Raw genomic sequence first — 24072 nt, 5'->3', positions numbered from 1 at the left:
GGGGAGAAGGTTGGATCCAGGAACAAACGTCACTTCCAATTAGGATTTAATTCATGGCAGCGGTATTTACAATAGCCAAGATTTGGAAGCAGCCCAAGCGCCCATCAGAGGATGAGTGGATAAAAAATGTGGTACATTTACACAATGGGCCGTAAAAAAGGAAATCTTACCCTTTTCGACAGCATGGATGGACCTGGAGAACATTACGCTAAGTGAAGTAAGCCATTCAAATGAAGACAAATACCATATGACTTCACTATTATGTACAATCTAACGAATGAAATAAACAAACAAAATAGAAACAGGCTCATAGATACAGAGAACAGACTGACAGCTGTCAGAGGGAAGGAGGGAGGAGGGGCTCCATAAAAAAGGTGAAGGGATCAAGAAAAAACACACCTCATAGAATGACAGCAGTATGGCGATTAGCAGAGGAAAAGTGGGGTGGTCTGAGGTAGATGAGAAAGGGGGATAAATGGTGATGGAAGGAGGCTTGTGTTGGGCTGGTGAACACTATACAATATACAGATTAGGCATGTAGGTTAACACGCCTTTGCACATAATCTTAACTACCCTGTAATGCAAGCTCCTTGTGGTCACTCCCAAGAGAACAATCTTTACTGTTTCTTCCTCCACCTTCAAGTAATCTTCCTTACATTCCCTCTGTAACTGAAATCCAGTTTGTCGCCACAAAAGCCAAACTCGTGAGACAGAGGCTGGTGAAAAAAGAAAAGAGATTTATTTGAGTGCTGGCATCTGGAGATGGTGGGGGACTTCACAAAACACATCTCAACATCTCAGTGCAGGCAGAGGTTTTTGTAAGGAGGGTGAGGAAAACCAGAAGAGATCAAGAGGAGGGGGTTGAAGAATTCTCCCTGTGCAGCCAACAGTCCATTCCAATGAGGAACTCGAAAGCAGTCAAGTGACGGTCTGGTGAGCATCACCAGGGTCTTCCTCATCCTGGTTTTACGTCTGCAAGTCAGCAAATTCCCCAGAGCTGGGATGGCAGGAGGTCAGAGTCTGCATCTTCTGAAGCTAGTTCCTAGGATTCTTACGCAAACATGCTGTTTATCTACAAGCTACATGAGTCAGAGCCAGCATTTATAGAAACGTCGAAAGAATGGTGGGGTGCGTTACACTCCCCACTATTACACCTCCTTAATCTCAAATGCATAAAAAGAAACTGCAAACTGTTATTCTAGAAAGCATTCATCTCAGTCTGTTGAGATCTTGCTTGTACATGTATCCCCTTTTTGGCTAAAATAACTTTTTATAAAAAACACACCTCAAGAATGACAGGTTTGGACATTGTGATATTGACAACACACATACTTTTAAGATTTCTCTTTGGGATTTATTTACAGATGTTTAAATAATGCTGTTACCAGACAGCAACCAGTACGGGAGCAGGCCTGCCTCTGGCAGGCCATAGTGTGGGTACTTGACTTCATGCAGGAAAGATTTTGAGAGTATGTTTATTAAAGCTGGGAACATAGGAAACAAGGAAGGGCTTAGGATAGAAGTAGCAGGAGACAGACTAGGCGGGGCTCTTTTGATTCTCCAGAAATGTTATAGGAAAGTGAGCCCTAGGCAGGCCTGCTGTCAGCTCAGTGTAGTCAGAGAAAGTGGGGCCTTGGAGACAGGTTCAGGGGGTAAGTCCAGGGCAAGATGCCACTGCCCACTGCTCCCCTGGTTGGAAGTCCCGTGGGGTCCCTTAAGAGTTTAGGAGATGCGTGCTTATGAAGGAAGAAGAGGGAGAAGGAAAAGGCATGGGTGTGCTCGGGGAAGCGAGAGCACACAGTGGGTCCTTCATCTTGAGGGTTTAAAGGCTGGGAGTTTAGGGGAGTTCTTAGGGGAGGATCTCAATAGAATATTCATCAGCTTTTCCAGGTGTCTTGGAGAGATGGAGCTTAGTGGTTGCTTTTCACTGAAACATAATTCACATAACCATAAAATTTTTAGTGTTCAGTGGCTTTTAATATATTTACAAAGTTGTGCAAACATCACCAATTCCAGGAAATTTCATCACCCCCAAAAGAATCCCCATATCCATTAAGCAGTGACTTAACATTGCCCCATCCCTCCCCAGCTACTAATGTACCTTGTCTCTACAGATCTGCCTGTTCTGGACATTTCACATAAATGGAATCCTATAAAATGTGGCCTTTTGTGTCTGGCTTCTCAAGCATAATGTTTTCCAGGTTCATCCACATTGTAACAATATTTCACTTTTTTTTTTAATATGTTTTTATTGATTTCTGAGAGAAAGAGGGAGAGATAGAAACATCAGTGATGACAGAGTCACTGATCGGCTGCCTCCAGCACATGCCCTGCTGGGGATCGAGCCCACAACCCTGGCATGTGCTCTGACTGGGAATCAAACTGCCATCTCCTGGATCACAGGTTGATGCTCAACCACTGAGCTACGCCGGCCGGGCTATTTCACTCATTTTTATGGCTAATATTCATTATATGGATAAACATTTTATTTGTCCATTCGTCAGTAACTAGGGCTTCCCCAGAGAGTGGGCAGAGACCATGGCCCTGACACAGAGCCCCCTCCATGCTAGTGACTAAGACCAGAGGAACAGCTATTTCTAGACCTTTATTTCTCTGTGAAAAGGGAAAAAGAGAGGAATAAAATAAAAACGGCACTGTTGACACAAAAAAACCACTGAAGGGGAGGAAGGAAGGTGGAGAAGTAGATGGGGCAGGGGGTCCCTATTATAGCAGCAGGAACCAGTGACCTGGGATGCTCACCTCTCTCCCCCCTGGGGGGAGTGGCTACCCCATCCTCCCAGGGTCACTGCCCTGTCCCACCTTGTGCTCCCCCAGCCCCTTGGGAAGTGGACAGTAAAAAGTCGAATTCCCAGGCTGGGGAGAAGAGGAACCGTGCTGGGGTAGGGGCCTGGGGTCAGACCATGCACAGGGAGTGACAGCCAAAGGCCCCCCATTGTCTCCCAAAGGAGGGAACTTGGGTGGGGGGGTGGACACCAGAGGCCGGCGCTGGCTCCTCTTCCAGCATCAGGCGAGAGACAGAACTGGAGGAATAGGAACAGGTAGGAGTCAGAACCACAACAAACCCTCTGCCCACAACTGCTCCTGCATCTCCCCCTGCCAAGAGCCACTGCTCCCAGGCCTAGGAGCTTCCTTGCACACCACCCTCCCAATGGGGTCCCCGAGTTCTCAAAGCCTTACCACTCAGGGCTTCCTGGGCAAAGTACTTGACATCCACATCCTGGTCCTGGGTCAGCTTCTCTAGGATGGGCTTGACTTCACTCTGCAGTGTGCTGAAAGAAGGGGAAGGCAGGGGAAGGGTAAGCCAGACAGGGATGGGGGTCAGAGGCAGGCAGAGGCACAGGCAAGAGGTGCACACAGACACAGGCACACACTGGAATTAAGAGGTCTCTGGGCTGAGGCCCAGAACAGGTACAGGGAGGTTAGACAGTCTGGGCCAATGGGGCAGAGAATCACAGAACCCACAAGTCTCTGAGGGTCAGCAGATGGATGCCTTTCATTTATTTAAGCTATTTACTGAGGCCTACCAGGGATGAGATGTGAACACAGAGGTAAATCTAACACTTGATTCCTGCCCATGAGGAGCTAGGGCTAGGAGGGAGACGGAGCCAACTGATAAGGAAGAGAGGGGCACATGTGCCCCTGGAGCCCAGGAGAGGCATCTGCTCTCCTGTGAGGGGGCCCATGGGAATCTGTCTCATTGACAGTCCATCGTTTTGGGAAATGACAATGGACTTCAGAGAGGCACTAAACGTGTGAGGTTTTGTCCTGGAACAGACACAGAAAAAGACATCAGAGAGGCAGGCATCATGTGTCCCCTTCCAGGTGACAGCTCCTCTCCTTCCCCCATATATCCTCACCTTTTTAAAAAAAAAATATCTTTATTGATTTCAGAGAGAGGAAGGGAGGAGGAGACAGAAACATTAATGATGAGAGTCACTGATCAGCTGCCTCCTGCACGGCCCCTACTGGGGATTGAGCCTGCAACCCAGGCACATGCCCTGACTGGAAATTGAACCGTGGCCTCCTGGTTGAGCCACGCTGGCCGGGCTATCCTCACTTCTATCATCTAGATCTGCTCTAGCTATTTTTTAACTTGATATAAATGGAATCACAGGACACATTTTCTTGGGTCAGGCTTCTCACACAACAAAATGGCGTGATCCATGAGAGTAAGCTACGTTGTCAAGTACAGCAGGAGTCTCTTCATTGCTCAATAGTCTTCCTTGTAGGAATAAACTACAACTTACCCACTGTACTGTTGATGAGCAATGAGTCAAGCTACCACAAACGTTCTGTTAGAAATAAACACTCACTTCTTCTGGATACATACCCAGGAGTGGAGGTGCCGGCTCACAGGGTATGCCTTCGCTAGATTCCACCAATTTTCAAAGAGACTGTACCCATCTACAGCCCCACCTGCAATGCAGAACTGCAGCCCATCTACCAACACCGACAGCTCTGAGCTTTCCAAAGCTTAGCCATTCTGGGGTGTGTTTTCATTTGGATTTTCCCGATGGCCTGTGGTGTTGAGCATCTGGTCATATGTTCATTGGCTATCTGGAGTTCTTTTTTATAAGTGCCTGCTCAAGTCCTTTTTTGCCCATCTCTTTGGGTTTTCTTTGTCGTAGTGACCTGCAGGATGGTATTCTAGATAAGGTATCCTGTCAAAAATATGTACTGCAAATACCTCCTCACGGTCAGTGGTTTGCTATCTGACTCTTGCAATGTTCTCTCGGTAAGGTTCCTCATTTTATGAAGGCCGACTTACTCATCCTGTCCTCTGGTGAGCTATTTAACAAATCTGTGCCTCGGTAGGTCTTGAGTACATTTCCTGACGCTTTCTCCTAGGATCTTTATTTTTTTATCTTTCTGATTCTCGTCAGTTACCTCTAATTTTTTAATGCACTCAGGGGGAGGTTTTTCCCCCACATGCATATCAAGCTGACTCAGCCATCTATGAAAAACACCTATGTTACCCCCTTGAACTGCAATGGCACGAGCTAAGTACAAGCGGGTCTGTCTGTGCCCTTGGTCCTGTTCAGGGGCTATTTGAATACTGTGCCAGCACCTCACTTTTTCATTACAGCAGCATCATATAGTCTTGGTACCTGGTAGTGTAAGTCTTCCAACTTTGTTCTTTAGGGTTGCCTTGGCTTCTCACATCTCTACAATTCCACATAAATTCCAGAGCCAATGTGTCCGTTTTTCACTAAAGAACCTGCTGACTTTGACTGAGGTTATACTGAACCTATCATGAATTTGGGGAATCATCCCATTCAAAAATATCATATATGTCTTCTTTCAGTTCTCAAAGCAATTTACACATCTTTCACTAACTTTATTCCTGGGTATGTAAAGGTTTTGGTGCAATTATAAGTTACACAGACAGATTTATTTTTTAATTTCACTTTCTAGTGATTTGCTGCTAGTATATAGAACTGCCGTCCTCTCACCCCTCCCACTCTGTGAGGTAGGCCATGTGAATTCTCATTCTACATTTGAGGAAACTAAGACCTTGAGAAAAGATCAGCCATGGTCACACAGAAAGTGAAGAACAGTGCTGGGTCTCAAACCCTAGGCAGTGTCTTCAAAGGGCAAAAATTAAGATGCCCAGAACTTGCCCCGCCAGTGTGTAAGGGTGGGCGCAGGCCTCACCTGTTGTCCAGGATGGGCCCTATCTTCTGCAGGGACTTGGCCACATTGAAGCGAACGTTGGCGACGGGGTCCCCAGCCATACGCAGCACCGTGGGCAGCATGTGCTTGGTGGTGATGTCCTGCCCACAGACCTCAGAGAGCACCTGGGGTGAGTGGCAGAGGGATGATTATCTACAGTTAATAACTAACTCCCATTTCCCCCTTCCTCTGACCAGGCCACCTTGGTGATGATCACCAGGCCTGAGCAATATGGGGACTCTGAGCCCAGAGTTACCCACCTTGAGGACAATTTATTCTCCTGAGGCTCCCATCTCCCCAACACCCTCCTAACACCACTGTCTCCCTGCTCTGGTGGTCCCAGGCCCATCTCTTACCCTGACTTCCCTTCATCCTCTGGGGATGGGCCTTGATTCCTAACCCCTGGGATCCCTTCCTTAGCTCAGTGGTCTCCAAGGTGAGGCAGGGGCAGAAAGTATCTGAACATATAGTTATAATTGTTTTTAAATGTTATCCTTTCATTTCTAGCTACGTGTATGGTTTATTGAAACGACTGGAGAGAACTTGCTCTGTTCTAAGCCCTTTGCATGTACAACCCTTATTAGCACACCCTGATGAACAAGGTACTGTGACTGCCAACATGGATCCTTTCCAGGTGAGAAAATTCGAGCACTTAGCAGTCAGGCTCGTTTCCCAAGGTTCATAGCTAACACGTGGCAGAGTTAGAATTCAAAACTAGGTCTGCTGCTAGAGCCAGCACACTTCCCCATTCTGCATAAACAAACATACAGACACATCTGTGGGAAAGGAGAGGGTGCCCAGAAAGGTTTGGCTATCACTGCTTCAGTGGGCCAAGTCTCCCTTGTCCTGGGTTTTCTACCAGGCAGGTACCCACTCCCAGAGGCCCTGTGACTCTGATGGGGAGGGAAGAGTGGCAATCTCCAGCCTGCAGTTCCCCAGGGACTCATCCCTGTGACCCAGATCCCCACCACTTCACCACTCCCAAGCCAGGTGTCTCCCTTGGAAGACCCCTCACCCTCCCTCTCCGAGGTACACCTAGTTCCCAGGGATAGGCTGGTGGGGAGGTGGAGGTGCTCACATTGATGCAGAAGAGTGTCGTCATGCGGTGCAGGTAGTTGGGATCCCCAGACATGGCCAAGACCTTGGGGATGATAGTGGCATGGGCCCACTCCTTCCCAAACTTCTCCACCAACTTCTTCAGGTTGCTGGTGGCTGCCTCGCGGATGGCATAGACTGCAGGAGGATGGTGGGGAGAGGGCAGGGCTTCAGGAGGTGAAGGACTGATGTGTGCAACAGCCACACTCACTATTGCCTCCTAAGCAGCACCTAAGTTTCAGGCTACAAGTGACCCAATAGCTCCAAGAGGAGGAAAGGGCTCACTACGTGCTAAACGGGGGCTTTTCTTTTCAGGTAGTATCCTCTCAACAGCCCCAAGACACAGGTTCCATTATTGGCCTCATTTTACTGATGGGCCAAAGGGTTTAAAGCAGTGCCGTGCCCAGGCAAAGTGTTTAGTACTCAGTACCTGGAATGGTGCCTGACACAGACAAATGTTAACTTTTACTCTTACCAGTATTAGTGAAAACAATGAGCAAGGCAATGTCCCTAAAACCCCAGGACAAGAAGTCCATGTTTCACAGGAGAGTGGTAGGTGACTTGCTTAAGCTTCAACAGCCAGGAGGTGACATTCAAACCAGGGCTGTCTGCTCGGTGGCTCCTGGACTTTCTACTATACCAGGCAGCCCTTGGGAAATGTGTTATATCCCCCTCCTACCACACCTCTCCAGGATTCTAAAAGCAAGAGAATTGGCCCCCATCTGAGGAGCATCTGATGCACAGGAGAGTGACTCGAGCGTCCCCACAGCCCGCACCGGCCCCAGCCAATCTCCCACCTGTCTTCCTGAAGCCCCTCCTTCTCCTCCAGCCCACTGGAGCTACTCACCATGATCCACGAGCCAGGCCATGCACAAGGAGTTGAGTTTCTCATCAAAAAACTCCACCCCCTGCAGGAGAAAAGGAGGTAACAGATGGAGGGAGACTGGGTAGTTTCCAGCAAACCCCCAAGGAAACCGCCCCCACCCCCAAACAGACAGACAGACAGACACTTCTCAGCTTCACCTGAGGAGCTCCTTTCCCTTCTCTTCCTAATCGAGTTCTGTTCCTCTCACTCCCCAGACAGTCCTCACAGCCTGCAGTTACAGGTCACGGCACGTCACACTGACTGTCACTAGCCCCTGGCAGCTCCTCCCCAGGGCAGCGTGCATGGCCCGACTCCTCACTCACCAGCTGCCCAGCCAGCAGGGGCATGTACTCAATGATGGCCAGCCGCACCCGCCACTTGGCGTCCTCAGCCAGTTCCACGATGGCGGGGAGCAGGGACTGGGACAGCTGCCGGATGCCGATCACCTCATTCACGCAGTCCAGGTTGGAGATGATGTTGAGCCGCACCTCTGGGCACTGAGGGGAGGAAGGGAGAGTTCTGAGAGAAAGTGCTGCATGTGGCGACCCAGGACAGGGTGAAAGGAGCTCAACCACACCAACTCTGAGGACCCACTACTGCCCAGACCCAGCTCCCAGTGCTGGGGACACATTAAAGGCAGACAAAAACAAGCAAGGTGGGTTATTAAGTGAACGCAGCTTTCCCTTATTTAAAAATTAATTCATAACAGCAGCACAAGAAATGTTGAACCATTTTGTAGGACTTGCAGGAATCACAATGCAAAAATATGGAGCCCTGGAAAAAGCAGACACACAATAAACTGACTGTGCTGTTTGCTCGCTGGGGGCCCTTTGGCACAGGATTTAATCATTCCGGATATGGAACTATGACATGGAAACATCTAGCTTCAAAGGCTGGGGGAGGTTATTTGAGTGCCTGCCACAGGGTCTGATCCACAAAGGGCTTGATACGTGGGAGCTTATCATGACAACCTCTGTGACTTTCACTCTCTGCCAGCCTCTGGGCTCTGTGAGGAGCACGTCTCATTCACCCTCTGTCTCCATACCCAGCAGGCTCTGACCCACAGCAGGTCTCAATACATCTCTGCTGAAAGAATGGCACTGGAATAAAGAAGTCTTTTGAACTGCAGGCTGATAGGTGCCCTCTTCTGGGCATCGCTCTTACAGGACTAGGCCTGCTGCTGTTCAGTCCCTCCCTTCCTGTTGGTTAGGAGGTGGTAAAAATCAGAGCAGCTGACATAGACCTAGAGGGTGCTGAGGGCTAACCACCTGGTGTAGGCCCACCCACCTCTGAACTGTGGTGACAGAAATAATTCTCTGTCTTGTTTAGGCCACTGTATTTTAGGGTCTCTATTAAAGCGTCTTAGCCTGTACTGTACTAAATATGAACACATCACAGCACCTGTACTATCATGGGATCATGGGATCACCCATCTGTCTCTCTCCACTGCCAATCTCTGAGGATCAAAGCTGTCAGTCTTTTTTTGGTACCCTCAGAGCCCAGGAAAAGGGCTAGCACAGAGTAAGGGCATGGAAGACAACTGCCTAATAAACAGACGAGTCCACTGTGCCCACAAACATTCCACTCACTCATCAGAGACTGGGGTGTCTGCTAAGATCCTGAGATTCCTGGCCAATCTGGGAAAACAGCTGACCTGCCAGTCACCTCTGCAAACCCGAGTTCAGAGCCTATCCGGCGCCCTCACCTCATCCTTCAACTGAGCCAGGAAGAGGGGTAGGAGGTGCTCGATGGTGTTATCTTTGCCCAGGATGGGAGAGAGGCCCATGATGACTGAGGCCAGGGCCGATTTGACATGCTGGTTGGCGTCTGACACCAGCTCCTGGGAGGGAGAAGGAAGGGACAGCCAGGGGGTTAGTGCCAAGTACACTCCAACTCCTACAAAGCCTGAGCCGCAGCCTGCTTTTCCCCTTGTCACTCACAGAGCAGGGGACGGCTTAGGCCTCCCTTCAGGGTGCCCAATGACTTCAAACCCAAGGCGGCCCGGTCCTAGAAGGCCAGGAATTCAGTTTGCAAATGGCTGTCCCTCAAGCCCAATATCCACTCCTTTTTCTGGCAAGCTTCAATCTGCTCTGTTCCTCCCACTGAATCCTGTTACCTTGATGCAGGGCAAGATCTGGGTCATGATCACATTCTCCCGACAGTCAGATGAGAGGTTTTCACAGAATTCTGTGAAAAGGGGAGGGGGAGGTGAGATCTATGTTCTGGTTTGACCTCCAGCACCGTGGACACCCACCCACTTGTGTTCTGGTCGCCAGCACCAACCTTTGACCTTGTGGGAGGCTGCGGCCCTCACCTCAGCCTCACAGTCTTTCATCAGGTTCTGGAAGGCGGGGACCAAGTCCGTCTTGGTGATCTCAGGCCCCACAGCTTTCTGGAGCTGCAGAAAGGGAAGGGAGAAGAAAGTGAGAAGGCTTGGCAAGTACTCTGAACGAATGAGACCAAAATAAAAGTTAAAGGCACTAGAATTAGGGGCAAGAGTACGACCCTTAGAATCACTGCCAACATCTAATCCCCACACCACAGACTGACTCCGGGCAAGTCCCTGAACCTCTGAGCTGCAGCTTCCTCACTGTGTGTTGGAGGTGGGCCGGGAAGGACAGTGGTCACAAGCATGGGTCTGGAGTCTGACTGTCTGGCTCAAATTCTTCCTCTTATCAACTGAGTGAACTTGAACAAGTCACATTATATCTCAAAAGCAAACTACTGCACGGTGGTGGTGGTCTACATGAAAAATAAGGAGACCTCCATACTGCTCAGGCTACTTGGGTTGGGTTTTCTGTTACCTGATCCAAAAACATCTTGATGATACAGCAGCTCTGGCTGTTTAATTTATGTACTTCTGTTTCTATTTTTCAAAGACTGGTTACCAGAAGCACGTTTGTAATTATAGGGGAAGAAGGCATGCTAGGCCCTGCCTGTCCCCTGGCACCAGGGTTCTACTAAAAAGCTGGGTCTTGAAGACCTGGTAGGAAGCGGGGTGGTTCCAGGCTCAGAAGGAAACAAACAAGTAAAGACCTTAAAGGGCCTAATGTATTCTTATATTCACGTAATAGATACTTAATAAGTGTCTACGTGTGCCTAGCACTGCTTTAATGGCCTAAAACCCCCGCTCTCACAAAGCTGAGCTTTCATCTAACCCCACTGTCAACCCATCCATGCTGTGCAGGAGCCAAGTAAGGAAGGAGCCCCTTTCACTGTGGCACTGAGGTTCCTGGCAGCCACAATCACACAGCCACGTTGTGCTAACATTTTCACAGGGAAAACAGATAGTCCTGGGAAATGTCATCCTAGGGCTCCGAGTCCTTCCAGCAAACACCAGGGGAAATACTTACAGAAACAGAGAGCCACGGGGAGGACCAGCACTGAGGCCTCTCTGCTCGGGCCCTGCCTGTCTGTCCAGCCTTCTCTCTGAAGGGCCCCCCAAGAGCCAGCCCTGATGTTCCTGCTTGCGCTTGCTTTGCCCTCTATGGGCCCTCTGGCTACATCAGTTCCCATCTCTGCTCTCACCCACCCATGTTCTAGAACCAGCTGTGGCATCACCTCCTCTTCTCAGTGTCCACGCCCCATGTACATGTTTCGGCCCCGGCACCTGTGACACTTGACTGAAATTTATCTCCTCCAGGCTGCCTGTTCTTTGATGGAGGGAATACACTGAATTCACAGCATTCCCAGCGCCCAGCCAAGAGCTGGTGCTCAGCAAGCATGGTGGTGGGAACAAAGCAAACTCAGGTCCCATGGAAAGAGCACTGTCCTAGGAGTCGGAGATGTGGGATCTTATCCCTGTTCTGTCTGCCTGGTGGTGTTACTCTGACCAGTCAAGCTTTGGGCAGCGTGATAGACTAAATCCCTACCAAGATTCATATGTTGAAATCTTATCCCCTCAGGACCTCAGAATGCGATGGTATTTGAAGACAGAGTCTTTAAAGAGTTAATTAAAGTGCAGTGAGGTCATTAGGGTCAATCCAAAATGAATGGAGTCCTTAAACGAAGGGGAGATTAGGACACAGACATGCCCAGAGGGACCACCATGTGAGGACACAAGGAGAAAATGGCTGTCTTCAAGCCAAGGAATGAAACCTCAGAAAAACCACCCAGCTGACTTCAGAACTGGAGCCTCCAGAACTGTGAGGAAATAGAGTCCTCAGTGTGTGGTGCTTTGTGAGTGGACCCAACAAACGCACTCAGGCTATGCCATCCCTTTTGTCCAAAGAGAGAAAGTTCGATTAGGTCAGGAATGCATACACGCTACCCTTCTCTGCCCATGGCTCTCCCCCACAGAACCCCACCTCTAGAACCCTTCTCAGTGTGGCGTTTTGAGCTGCCACTATCAACCAACCAGGTTGGCACATACAGTGAGGTTCAATGGGATGATCAGAGGTCCCATTGCTCAAACACTGGAGATTCCACTGGGAGGAGCTAAAACCCCAGCCCCTGTAGGTGCCCCACCCCTCAGATCTGAGAGCCTCAGTTTCCTATGTGTGAGGCACTGTCAGCATTCCCTCACCTACCTCTGTGAATTTGTCAGCCACCATGTATCGGACGCGCCAGGATTTGTCCTCAGCAGCCTGGCGCAGGGTGGGCATCACCAGGGCTTCCAGATCCTCCTGGGGCAGGAGCTGGGCGATGTTCACACACGCCTCCACGGCCAGCAGCCGCACCGAGTCCTAGGGAGAGGATGGGGGCAGGAAGAGGGCAGCAGAGGATTCACTTTCTGACGCAGGGTCCGCTAGAGGGAGGGGCTGGGAAGCAGAACCCACCTGCTCGTCAGAGGCCAGGTTGGAGAACATGGGGATGATCTCACTCTTGACATTGTCCAGCTCCAGCACCTTGGCGAACTCCCCCAGCTTGGAGGCTGCGGCCCGCCGCACCATGGGGGTATCATCTGAGCACAGGTTCCGGAAGTACCTGGGAGTTGGGATGAGATCAGGCTGAGGAGGAGGAATCCCTGGGACCTCAAGGCAGCAGGCAGCATGGCAGCGAGGAACAAACAGGTTGCAGTCACCCAGGTCCTGGCTTTGCCTGGTGACCTTTGGCAGGTGATGATACCTCTCTGCGTCTTCCCTGCCCTATACAATGAGCTGACAGTGACATCCCACAGGGTTGTTGTGAGGTTTAAACGAGTTCACATGTGTGAGCACGTAGCAGCCTGTCTGTAAAGAATGGGGGGTGCTGGTTACATTATAATGACCACGTAAAACTGTGTAGCTGAAATGTTGGTCTGGGCCACAAAGGTTTTACTTTTCAGCAGCGACTTCTCCTATTGGAGGTGTGGGGTGCCGGGCGCAGATCTCTAAGCGTGTGTAGGTAGCCGTCCACCAGTACTCTGGGTAAGGGCTTAGGACTGGGCTTGCTACTCAAAAGTTTGTGGCAATGGTGGGTGGATGGGAGTCCAGAGGGAGGAGAAAAACACACAATAACAGCAAACCCTCAGCCAATTAAAACCGTTTTCATTCATTCTTCCAGAAGGCAAGTCTTGCATGCAAGGAAATCCCTGGGGTACAGGCCCAGGGGTTGGAGAGTAGAGGCCGAACCGAGAGAGACAGTGCACCTGCTGCGGGTTCTGGACCCAGGGCAGGCCTAAGATTGCATCAAGCATCACTTGCCATGTGCTTGTATGTGCCAGATTCTGTTTTAAGCACTTTATATGTGGTAATTTTCTTAAATCCTCACAAGAACCAATGGGAGGAAGGAACTGTCATCACCTCCATTTCCAAAATGAGCAAGAGGCAGGGTCTGGATTAGAGGAGACCAGGCCCTTGGTAACACAGCTTCTCCAAGGACTGGGAAGGGGATTGGGAGAGCTCAGGGGTGTTTGGGACCTGGGGAGGCCTAAAGGGGCTGAGGCATGAGAAGCAGACCAGGCTGAGGGGGAGGCTGAGCTTCAGGGGCCAGGGCGGGACTCACTGTCGAAGTTCAGCCTTGACGGCACTGGACACGCGGGGGTAGCAGACAGAGAAGAGGCCACAGGCTGAGGTGCGGGAGGTGAACCAGTCGCCGCCCGCCAGCCGCTTCACCAGTGGCACAAAGTGGGCCTCCAGGTCGGAGGGCGAGTGCTCGTGAGAGATGGCCCGCAGGGACTCCACTGCCTTGTCCCGTACCACTGTCTCCTCCACTGTGGCCAGCGACTCCAGGGGTGGCTGCAGCACAGAACACGGGGTCACGGGACAGCTCCCTCCCCACCACCCCCAGCCCTGGAGCTGCACCCTGAGTGCTCCATGGAACCTGCTGGGGTCGCCCCATCCCAGCCTCCATGCAGCTGCCTTCCCTGAGGAAGTACAGCATACCTCCCCAGGCCTCCCCCAGCACACCCTCAGAGTCAGACTCTAGGGGAGGGCCCAGAAGGTGCAAGGTCAGGAAACACCAAGGGATACTTTGGCACAATGAAAGCCCACTGTCCTGGGGCCTGGCTGTGAACAATAGAGGGCGGGGTTCTCAAACTGAGCCCAAGCCGGAGAGGGAGGGGGAGAGGCCTGAACTTCCTAAAATCATCTAGTGTATCAGGAAGAGAGGGCCCAGACCCTTAAAGGGATCCACCATTCCAACAAGCTAGGAGCTATGGATAAAGAAACAATCCTAGGGCAGCTGCACGGTCCCTGTGAAATGAATTCTATTTCATCACTGCTGAGACCAGGGCCAGCCCAGGTCTGACACCCCTCTGGGATCCCACAGCCCACAGTCCTTGTTCGTGTGTGTGGAATGAACACATTGCACAGTGACCATTTTCCTTTTCCCATAACTTGTCAAAATCCAGGTTAACTGCCTCCTCCTCCAGGAGGCCTTCCCTGACCGCTGCCCCAACCCATCTAAACTGGGTTAGGTGCCTCCTCCAGGTTCTAGGGGCCCAGCTTCCTTCCTTCCTAGCTCTGAGCATCCTATGAAACAACTAGGAGGACAATAGGGGTCCTTCCTTCTCCTCTCCCAAACAGCAGTTACTGTCGTATCTGATGCACCTCTGTGTCCCTGGCCATCACCAAGCACTGGGTCAGGCAGGCAGTGGGGTAGGGGCCCGGGGGAAGAGTCAAATGGACACACCTGGAATCCCAGCTCTGCCACTTACTAGCCCAGAGATTGAGCACCTTGAACAAGATGCTCAACCTCTGAGTGCTCCAGTGGCTCAGCTATAAAACGGGAACCCTCCCTACCCCAAAGGGTAGACATGACCACATAGCACCATGACAACAGCAGCTCACACCTGTTAGTAGTTACTATGTGCCAAGCACGGTGCTAAGGGCTTCTTAAGTCAATTATAAAGGCAGGTGTTAATGACTTCCACTTTCAGCTGAACAAAGGATAACACAGAGAGATTAAGTAATTTTTACAAGTCACGCAGTACATCACTGGTAGAAGCCAGCTTGACCCCTAACCTGAAGCCCTGACTTGCTGGATTAAAGTATATGTCCAAGGCCCATTTGTTCTGACAAGGTGACCCCCAGCACCTCCTATATTCTCCCCTCCCTGATTCCAAGGGGAGGGGAAGGGTACTTCCCCACCTTTCTGACTCACCAGCAGGCAGTGCACGTACTCTGGGCCTCCGACCAGCGTGGTGAAGGTTCCCAGCTGTTCCGCCAGGGCCAAGAGGACCTCATCCTCATCGTAGATGGTGTCTGTGGGACCAGAAAAGACTGTTCCAGTCCCACCCAAAGTCTGACCCCATCCCTTTAGTAACCCAAGCTGGGAACAATCAGCCTCACTCAGCTTCCTCAAACTATGGGCACTCACAGCCCCCATCCACCTGGGCTGGCACAGAGATCAACGCATGGGCTTGGGTCAGATGACAAAGCAACCACATCCCACTTCTACCCCTGACTCGTGTGGGATGCAGGGTGAGACCACCTCTCTGAGCCTGATTCTGCACCTGGAAAATGGTACTCATTGTCTCCACCTCTCAGTGAGGGTCAGTGAGGAGCAAATGGTCCACGTGAATGTGGGCAGAGCCAGCAAATGGGAGCTTTTGGCTCTGGTCCAGCTCCCACCCTCAGCACAGTTGTCTCTGCCAGAAATGTCTTTCCCTTTGGCCTGAGAAACTCCCTACCCTCCAGACTCGGTTCAGCTACCGCTTCTTGCAAGAGTTCCTGACTAGACCAGGGTGGTCCCTTCTCTGGGCTCCCACCTCCATGCCACCTTTATCAGAGTCTTTGTCACAGGAGTCCAGGGCTGGCTCCTCTCTGTGCTCAGTTCCTGCTAGAGAACAGCACAGTGGGAGCCCAATTCCAGTTTGCAGAAATACCGAAAGTGTGAGGAGAGAATGCTCTGTCCTGATGCTAAATCCAGAAGCCTTTCTCCTCCAGCCCCATCCTGTCTTCCCTGAGGTGGCGGGAACTGCTGACCCCCAGGCAGAAGAGATTAACATCCTTAGCATGTATGCCAGCGTCAAAACTTCCTGAGTTTAAGCTAGGCCTGTGGCAATCCAGCTGGACTACATTTCCCAGGCTCCCCTGCAGCTGGCATGGCCATGTGACTATGCTCTGGTCAACGGGGCGGGAATGGAAATGGTGGGTTTGAGCTCTGGGTCACCTCCTCACCACAACCCTCTCATGGTGCCATCATCACTGCCCCCATCTTGTGGGGCTACTCCTCTTTTCTGTACTTGAAATGTCAGGTCCTAAAGCAGATATCAAGCTACTCTCCTGTCTCAGGGAACCTGCATTCTGAGGTCTTTGCAACAAAACCATGGGGTGTGCTCGGTGTCACATGTGCAGACGCCAACTGTGTGACTCTTAGGCTTTAGATGCAATTTTAACTAGTATAAAGTTGTAATGAGAATAAAGGTAATGGGAAGAGAGGATTTTCTAGTAATTGGTGTCAGACTTTGTCCTAAGCACTGTGCCTACATCTCACCACCAGGAGTGCCCAGGGCAGGCTCCTCCTTAACAGTTAAGCGGCACTTACCACATGCTGGGCACCATCACAGCACTTTACACGTGATCTTATTTAACCCTCCTGTCAGGTTATATTATACCCCCTTCACACATGAAGAATCGGAGGGAGGCGGGTGTGAAATACCTTCCCTGAGGTCACAGAGCTAGAAAGTGGTAGAGCTTGGATTTGAACGCAGGTAGTTGGGACCTGGAGGCATTAACCAAAGCTGTGAGTTTGGAGCCAGCATGACTAGTTAATATCCCAAGTCACTTCTTAACTGTATGACCTTGGGCAAATAAATCACTTCATCTCATCATGCCTCAGTTTCCACATCCAGAAAATGGGGGCAATCTTACCTACCACAGGAACTGCTGTGGGGTTAACTCAGATAATGACGATGACTTGTATTTACTGAGCACAGGCACTGGTCTGGGACTCTAGGTGAATGAACTCAATACTCACAAGAAAAGGTTTAGCACAGTGCCTGCCAGGTGGCAGGATACAATAAGTATTAGCAATTATTATTATTATATGCTCCTCCCCATTTTATACATAAAAACTAGTCTAAGTCATTCAGCTTCTAATGGTTGGAGCTGCAATTCACACCTGCCTGCAGACCCCTGTCCCCAACATTCCAGATCATTCCCTCAGAGGACTGCACACTGTCCTCAGAGTCCCTGCTCACCCACAATGCCCAGCACAGGGCAGACACTTACAAATGGCCCGTTAAATCCACAGTGAGCCCCCTTACCCAGCACGAACCACCCCGACAGTCCCCAGTCCACCCGGGCCCCAGGAGTGCACCTCATTACCTGTAAGGAAGGGCAGAAGCTCACTGCGGGTCCTTTCCACCCCGAGAGCCAAGGCGATGGTGGACAGCTTCTTGATGCTGTTGAGGCGAAGCTAATGAGAACAAAAAAAGGAGGGAGAATGTTAGCAAGCCCAGACTTAAGAGAGTCTGACAGCACTCAGAACTGTGTGTGTGTGAAGATGCCAAATAATAACTTGGCAAACACCTACCAAGTGCCTCTGTTACCTTGAGTCATTAAGTTAGCTGGGGACCAACTGCCTCAGAAAAGCAGCTTTTAGGTCTTACTGAGGTGACATCCACTCAGTGGTACTTTCCAAGACCATTCTGTGGAAAACCACACCCAGCCTCCCCCTGCCCATTCCCCAGCTCTCTGCTCGGACACACTACACATCATACTGCAACAGCGGCAGCCACATCACAGCACACTTACTCTGTTTGCTCCCACACTCAAGTCTTTCAACTCATGATAACCCTGAGGTCAGGGTTATAAGCCTCTTTCTACAGAGGAGGAAACAGGCACAGGGAGCAAAGTACCTTCTAAGGGTCAGTGCTCAGATGGCATGGAGCAGGGATTGAGGCCCAGGACTGTGGGCTAAGAGTGATGATCATGGAACAGCACTATAACAACATTGCTATAAAAAAGGGAGTAGTGTTAGCAGTAGTAATAATACCACTACTGTAACGGGCTGAATAGTAGCCCCAAAAAGACATGTCCCAGTCCTGACCACAGTACTTGTGTGAAGACAGGGTCTTTGCAGATGTAATTAAGTATCTCAAAATGAGGTCCTCCAGAATTTTGGGGGCCCCTGTGTAATAACAAAGAAACACATATCCTGGCTTCTGGCACAGAGCTCCTAACGCCCTTATAGTTTCCTAAGTGACAGGAGCATCTTTTGTTCTAATGAGGTGACTGGGTGGGCTCCTGGATGGGGGCTGGTCACCTGAAAAACCAAGCCATGATTACAACCCTGGACCTTTCAGCCACACCCTCCATTCTCCAGAAAGGGGCTGGAGACTGAGCTAATGATCATGTCTACACAATGAAGCCTCCGTACAAATCCCCAGTAGTAGGGGATTCAGGGAGCTTCCAAGTGGGTGAACACATCTAAGCACAGGAAGGGTGACACACCCCAACTCCACAGGGACAGAAGCTCCTATACTCTTGACCTTCCAGACCTCGGCCTATGTGCCTTTGCATGTGACTGCTCATCTGTATCCTTTACCACATAAGACACTGGTAAATGTATTTCCCCGAGTTGTGTGTGCTGTTCTAACAAATCATCAAATCCAAGGAGGGTGTCAGGGGAACTCTACTTTGTAGCCATGTCAGGCAGAAGTTGCGGGTAACCTGAGGACATGCCACTGGTGTCTGGAGTGTGTATGTGTGGGAAGCAGTCTCATGGGACTGAGCCTTTAGCCTATGTGGTCTAACTCGTTAGTGCCAGAATTGAATTGAACTGAATAGTAGGGCTCCCGGCTGGTGTCACAGAGAGTTGCTAGGTGTGGGAAACTCCCCTCGCATCTGGTGTAAGAAGTGTTGAGTGTGACAATGTGCGAGAGTAAGAGAGATACACAGGAAGAGGGAGTTTTCTCTACAGAGCCCTAAACCCAATGACAGTGTCCTTAGACAGAAAAGACGACACAGAGACACACAGAGGGAAAGGTCCGGTGAAGACGGAGGAAGAGACTAGGGGATGCACCCACATGCTAGGAATATAAGCACCCCGACACCCCCTTTCCCCACTGTGGAAAGAGACTCAGAGGGTCAGAGACACCGGCCTAGGTGAGCATGGAGACAATGGGGACTCCGAGCCAGCTGTGATGGCACAGCTAACTGTGAGTTCCTCCCCCCCTTGTTTCTGCATCTTGACAAAGGGGCCTCCCATCCCTAGCTCACATGACCATCACCAGAATGCAATGAGATCATATGTGTGACAGTGGAAGGTGGCACGCTCATGAGTAAGCCACTTCTCGACTGTGTCCCTGCAGCACAAAAGCAGCCACAGAACCGAACAACATGTAAACAAACGGGTATAACTGTCCCAATAAAACTTTATTTGCAAAAGTAGACAGTGGGCTGAATGTGGCCATGAGATGCAGTTTGCTGGCCCCTGTACTAGTCTTTCAGTGTTCTGTATGTCTGAAGTCTCCCATAATAAAATATCAGGGGGAGCGGTGACTTAGCTATTTCTTTCCTTTGTCACCTTCAAGCTGGGTCTTTGGGTTCTTCTGACCACTGGGCTATGGGGAAAAGTGCACATGGGCCAGGGCTACAACAGGTGAGCAGCAGCCCTGAGGACAGTGAGATGTGGCAGAGACTATTATCACCTCATATAACGCCAGTAACAAGAGCAGCTGACATTTATCGGATGCTTACTATGTGCTTGGCAGCATTCAAGGGCTTGACGTGGATAATTAACAAATTTAATCCTTAGAACTCTACTCTGAGGTAGGTATTGTTAGACAATGATGCACAGAGAAGCTGTCTCTTGCTGGAAAGCAGCAGAGCCAGGACCAGAAGCCAGGTGCCCGACCCTTAATCTCAACATCATGCTGTCACTCAGGGGAGATGCCCAAGGGGTGGGCCTGTGAGAATCAGGCCATCTGTGCCGCGGTGGAAAGTCCCGTTCTTTCCACTGCCATCCTTGGAGATTCTGGTTTGGCTTTCATTAGGAACATCTGCTGGTTTCTTCGGCATAGACAGCCCCATAAACACTTATGAAAAGCAGCACGGGGTGGTGCTTTGGAGCAGCACTACCTGCGTTCAAGGCTAAGCTGCTTTGCATATTACCTGTGGGATCTGGGGCCACACTCTCTACCTTTCTGAACCTCAATTTTCTCACCTGTGAAATGGGATTATAATACCCACCCTCAGAGAGTAACTGTGAGTACAAAGTGACATAATACTGGGAACACCTTAGCACCAGAGGTAGATCAATAATGGCAGCATCCTGGTTTTGTTTGGGCACCAAAAAGGGCACGAGTGGCAGCTGGCCAGCTGTCCACCAAGGTCTCTTTTCCCTTCTCCCATAATGACAGAATAAAAACAGCAGATATGTCCATGGTACTTACCATGAGCCAGGCCCTACTCCTGGTGTGATGTTTTAACTCACTTGATCCTCTCAACAACCTCATGAGGTAAATACAGGATCACTTATTTTATGACAGAGAAAACAAAGGCACAGGGAGGTTAAGAAACCTCACACACTCCTGGGTGGCAGAGCTGGGATCTGAGCCCCAGCCAGCTAGCTCTTAACCAGTAACTACCGACAATGTGTACTTCAGCTTTATTGAAGGGAGGGGGGCGTCCACGGACCCCTTTAGCAGGTCTGATAATGACCACAATTTTTGAAGTAGAGGTGACCATAAACAACGCTACAAGTATCCGCAATGGATGAAATGAGATAGGAACACTGTCATGATTTCCACTAGTGACAGGGTCACAGGTTTTGCTAACGCTACTTATATTATGCTCTTGGAATATAATAGCAGGGAGGTTAGTGAAAATAAAGATGTTACTCATCTCATCCAAATTCATGGACCTGCCTTGGAAATACAGATGGGCCTCAGGTTAAGAGTTTCTGCACTGGATATCCTACTGCTCCTTAACCCCTGGTTTTCAGCTGTGCACTTGGCCCCTACCCTGCCCCACCCCCAAGAAAAGACATTTCCAAATCACTTTTGCATCTGGATGTTACCATGAGAGTAACATCTGGCCAATGAAATCCAAGTGGGAATAGCATGTGTGACTTCTAGGGAGTGTCCTTAGGAGGAGATTGGGCCACAGCCTTTTCCCCTCCTTTCTGTCTGGAATGGAGCTATGATGGCTGGGGCTTTAGCAGTCATCCTGGGACCTTGAGGTAACCTGGGGATGGGGAGGGTAGAATGGAGGACATGGCAAGCCTGGGACCCTAACACCACAGAGTGCTATACCAGCTTAGACTGCCACCAGACTTTTTGATCGTGAGTCAGAAATAAACGTCAAGCTCATTTAAGCCTCATTTATTTCGAGTTTTCCTATTACTTAGAGCCAAACTAATCCCAACCAACTCAGCACATAACCTAGTTCTGGACAAAGAGACATAAGAACAAGTCAGCTGAAGAGCTTCCAGGAAAAGATTTTCCTCCTTGACAAAAGGGAAGACAGGAAGAACCTCTCTGTCCTAGAACGGCCCCTGCTTTTAGCAAGGACTTAATGGCAGCAGATGCTGCAGCAGGAAAGGACACACTCTGACCCAATTCTATAATATCCCTGCTAATAGTAACGGAAAAGGAACTCGTTACTTGTTTCAACAACTACTGGTTGGGTTCTCTGTAACATTTCAGATAGAGCAGCTATTATTAATTTTAAAAGTGCTTGCTATGTATGAAGCTCAGGATTTTATACATGTTCTCTTGTGTGTGCTGCCCAGACAGCCTTGTGGTTCCTTCCCTTGCCACCTCCTTCAGGTTTCTGCTAAACATCACCTTCTCAGCAAGGCCTCCCGTGATCACTGATGAAAACTACACTCTCCACCTCTCTTTATTTTTCTCCTTAGCACTTATTCCCATCTAACAGACAACACATTTTACCAACTGTCTTGTTTATTGTCTGCTTCTCCTCACTACAAGGTAAGCGCCTTGAGCCCAGGAGTTTTTGTCCGTCTGGTTCCATGCTGCACACCTGTGCCTAGAGCAGGGCCCTACACAGAATAGAAGCCCCCAAAATATTTACTGGGTCACTATCACAACATCCTGTTTCCTTCCCATCACATCTCACACATGCTGTTAATGTATTCAGCTCTGTTCCACATCGGTCTCTTGTGTAACAACTGATGTCCCCACTATATCCCCAGCACCATACCTGACCTTTGGCAGGTGTTCAGTGAACAAATGAGTTCATACAGCAGCCCTATGAACTGGACAATTAGCTCCATTGGAGAGGAGAGGAAACCAGGGCTCAGTGAGCTGAGCTAACCCGCCGGGGTCAATCAGCAAGTGGACAACCCTGCTGGCCCTACAACCACAGCCTGGTGACCCCAGAGCGGGAGTGATATACCGGGAACCTCAGCGGCTGGGCCCAGGGCCACCGGCTCAATTTTACAAACAGGGAAATTGAGGCCCAAAGGGCGGATGGGGCCTCTTCAGACACCACTCCCCATAATTACAGCTAACATTTATTGGGCTCTTACAAGAGGCCAGGCACCGCTCTGTTATACGTGCATTATTAACTCGTTCGGTCCCTCACCACCCACCAAAGAGGCCGGGACTCTAATTATTATTAGCCTACATTTTACGGAAAGCAGAGGCCTAGAGCAGTGAAGCAACCTGCCCAAGGTCACACGGCGGGTGGGAGATGGAGCTGGGTGCACCAACCGTGGGCTCCTAACTCTCCATCCCTAGCCAGCCGGGCTCGGGGGCCTGCGCCTCCCGGTCCCACCCACCAGAACTGTCAGCCCGTCTGGGACACTGCCCACGCCCCGGACCATGCAGGGTCCCAGAAGCCGAGCGGGGTTCCCCCGCTAAATTCGTCCCTAAATTTAGCAAGTTCTCCCTTGAAGGTGGGGTGTCTTCGGGCCCCCCAAAAAAATGAACCGGAAAAGAGGGAAGAAATTGGGAAGGCAGCCTTCACCTCTCAGTCCCCATATGGGGAGTCGAGCCCACTGCGCTGAAACCCAGAAAGGAGAGAACCCTACCCCGGTCTGACAGACCAGGCGACCCTCCCCCTCTCGGGCCCAACCCCAAGGGGCCATTCAGCCGCCGCCGCCAATGACCGAGCCCTCCCCTCACCCCAACCCGGCCGGCCGACCCCCTGGCGGGCCGCGGCCTCCCAGGCCCCGGGCCGCCGCGCGCACTTGGGCAGGCCCCCTCCAGGTTCGCCCCCGCTCACGCCCTCCGCTGCACCCACACCCCCAATCCAGGGCGCCGTCTCATCCAGCCCGAGGGCCCGGAGGGATGAGAGCTGGGCGCTGATTGGCCGCCGCCCCCTTCCGCCACTCCCAGCGAACACCGAGCCTTCTCCGCGAGGGCCCCTGTGCCCCCAGGTCCGCCAGCCCGCCGCCCCCAAGTCTCCCGTGGCCTCCGGACCTGAACATCCTCGTTGCGGAGCTCGTCTATGAGCACCGCGATGGGGTAGAGAGAGTCGTCGCCGTCAGCCGCCGCCATCTTGGCTCCGTCTGGTTCCTGTCAGACTGCGGCCAGCGCCTTGCACAATCCTGGCTGGGGAGGGGCAGAGCCGGGAGGAGGAGGAAAGGCGAGCGTGGGGCCGCCCGAGCCACTTTACAGGGGCTGCCCCTCGGTCATTGCCCGCCCTACGCTGGGCCGAGCCCGTGTTTCTTTGGTCCGGACAAATGAAGTCCCGCCCACTGCCCATTTGCTATTGGTCGAAGGCCTGCCGGAACCAAAGCGGGGGCAGAAACGGAAGTACGTACTATGTCAGCGACCAACATTGCACCCGCCTACGTCGCTACTAACAACGGCCGAGATGAGCAGTCCTTTCCAGCCAATGATTAGCGGGATTGGGAGGAGTCGCAGCCTGCCCTTCCGCGAGTCCTGCCCCGAGCTTCTGCGCCTGCGTCTCTGGGAATGCGGGCGGTCACGCCGGGAACCGAGGCCGCCTGCAGGTTTAGGCTCGTGGAGCCTGCGCCGTGGGCTGGCTGCCGGGGGGCAGCTGCGCCTTTGTGCGTGGAGCATGCGTTTTTGATTTATGCCGTATTGTGGCGAGGCCCAGAGACGGGTGGCGACGTGC

At 51.1% G+C, this 24072-nt stretch overlaps 1 protein-coding gene across 1 annotated transcript; it reads right to left on the bottom strand.

The window, feature by feature from the left end:
- Positions 1 to 717: 717 nt before the first annotated feature.
- Positions 718 to 23581, bottom strand: PPP2R1A (protein phosphatase 2 scaffold subunit Aalpha). The gene is made up of 15 exons (XM_016217202.2): positions 23412 to 23581; positions 17347 to 17437; positions 15179 to 15279; positions 13580 to 13812; positions 12433 to 12580; positions 12184 to 12339; positions 9938 to 10052; positions 9771 to 9841; positions 9360 to 9494; positions 7978 to 8151; positions 7637 to 7697; positions 6773 to 6927; positions 5677 to 5819; positions 3199 to 3290; positions 718 to 3041 (listed from the first exon to the last, which is right to left on the bottom strand). The coding sequence occupies exons 1-15, from the start codon at positions 23487 to 23489 to the stop codon at positions 3025 to 3027; spliced, it is 1770 nt and encodes a 589-aa protein (XP_016072688.1). The 5' UTR covers positions 23490 to 23581; the 3' UTR covers positions 718 to 3024.
- Positions 23582 to 24072: the final 491 nt, after the last annotated feature.

Source organism: Miniopterus natalensis, chromosome 18 (genome assembly GCF_054644295.1).
Source record: "Miniopterus natalensis isolate mMinNat1 chromosome 18, mMinNat1.hap1, whole genome shotgun sequence".
Taxonomy (NCBI): Eukaryota; Metazoa; Chordata; class Mammalia; order Chiroptera; family Miniopteridae; genus Miniopterus; species Miniopterus natalensis.
This window is presented reverse-complemented; position numbering and strand designations above follow the sequence as displayed.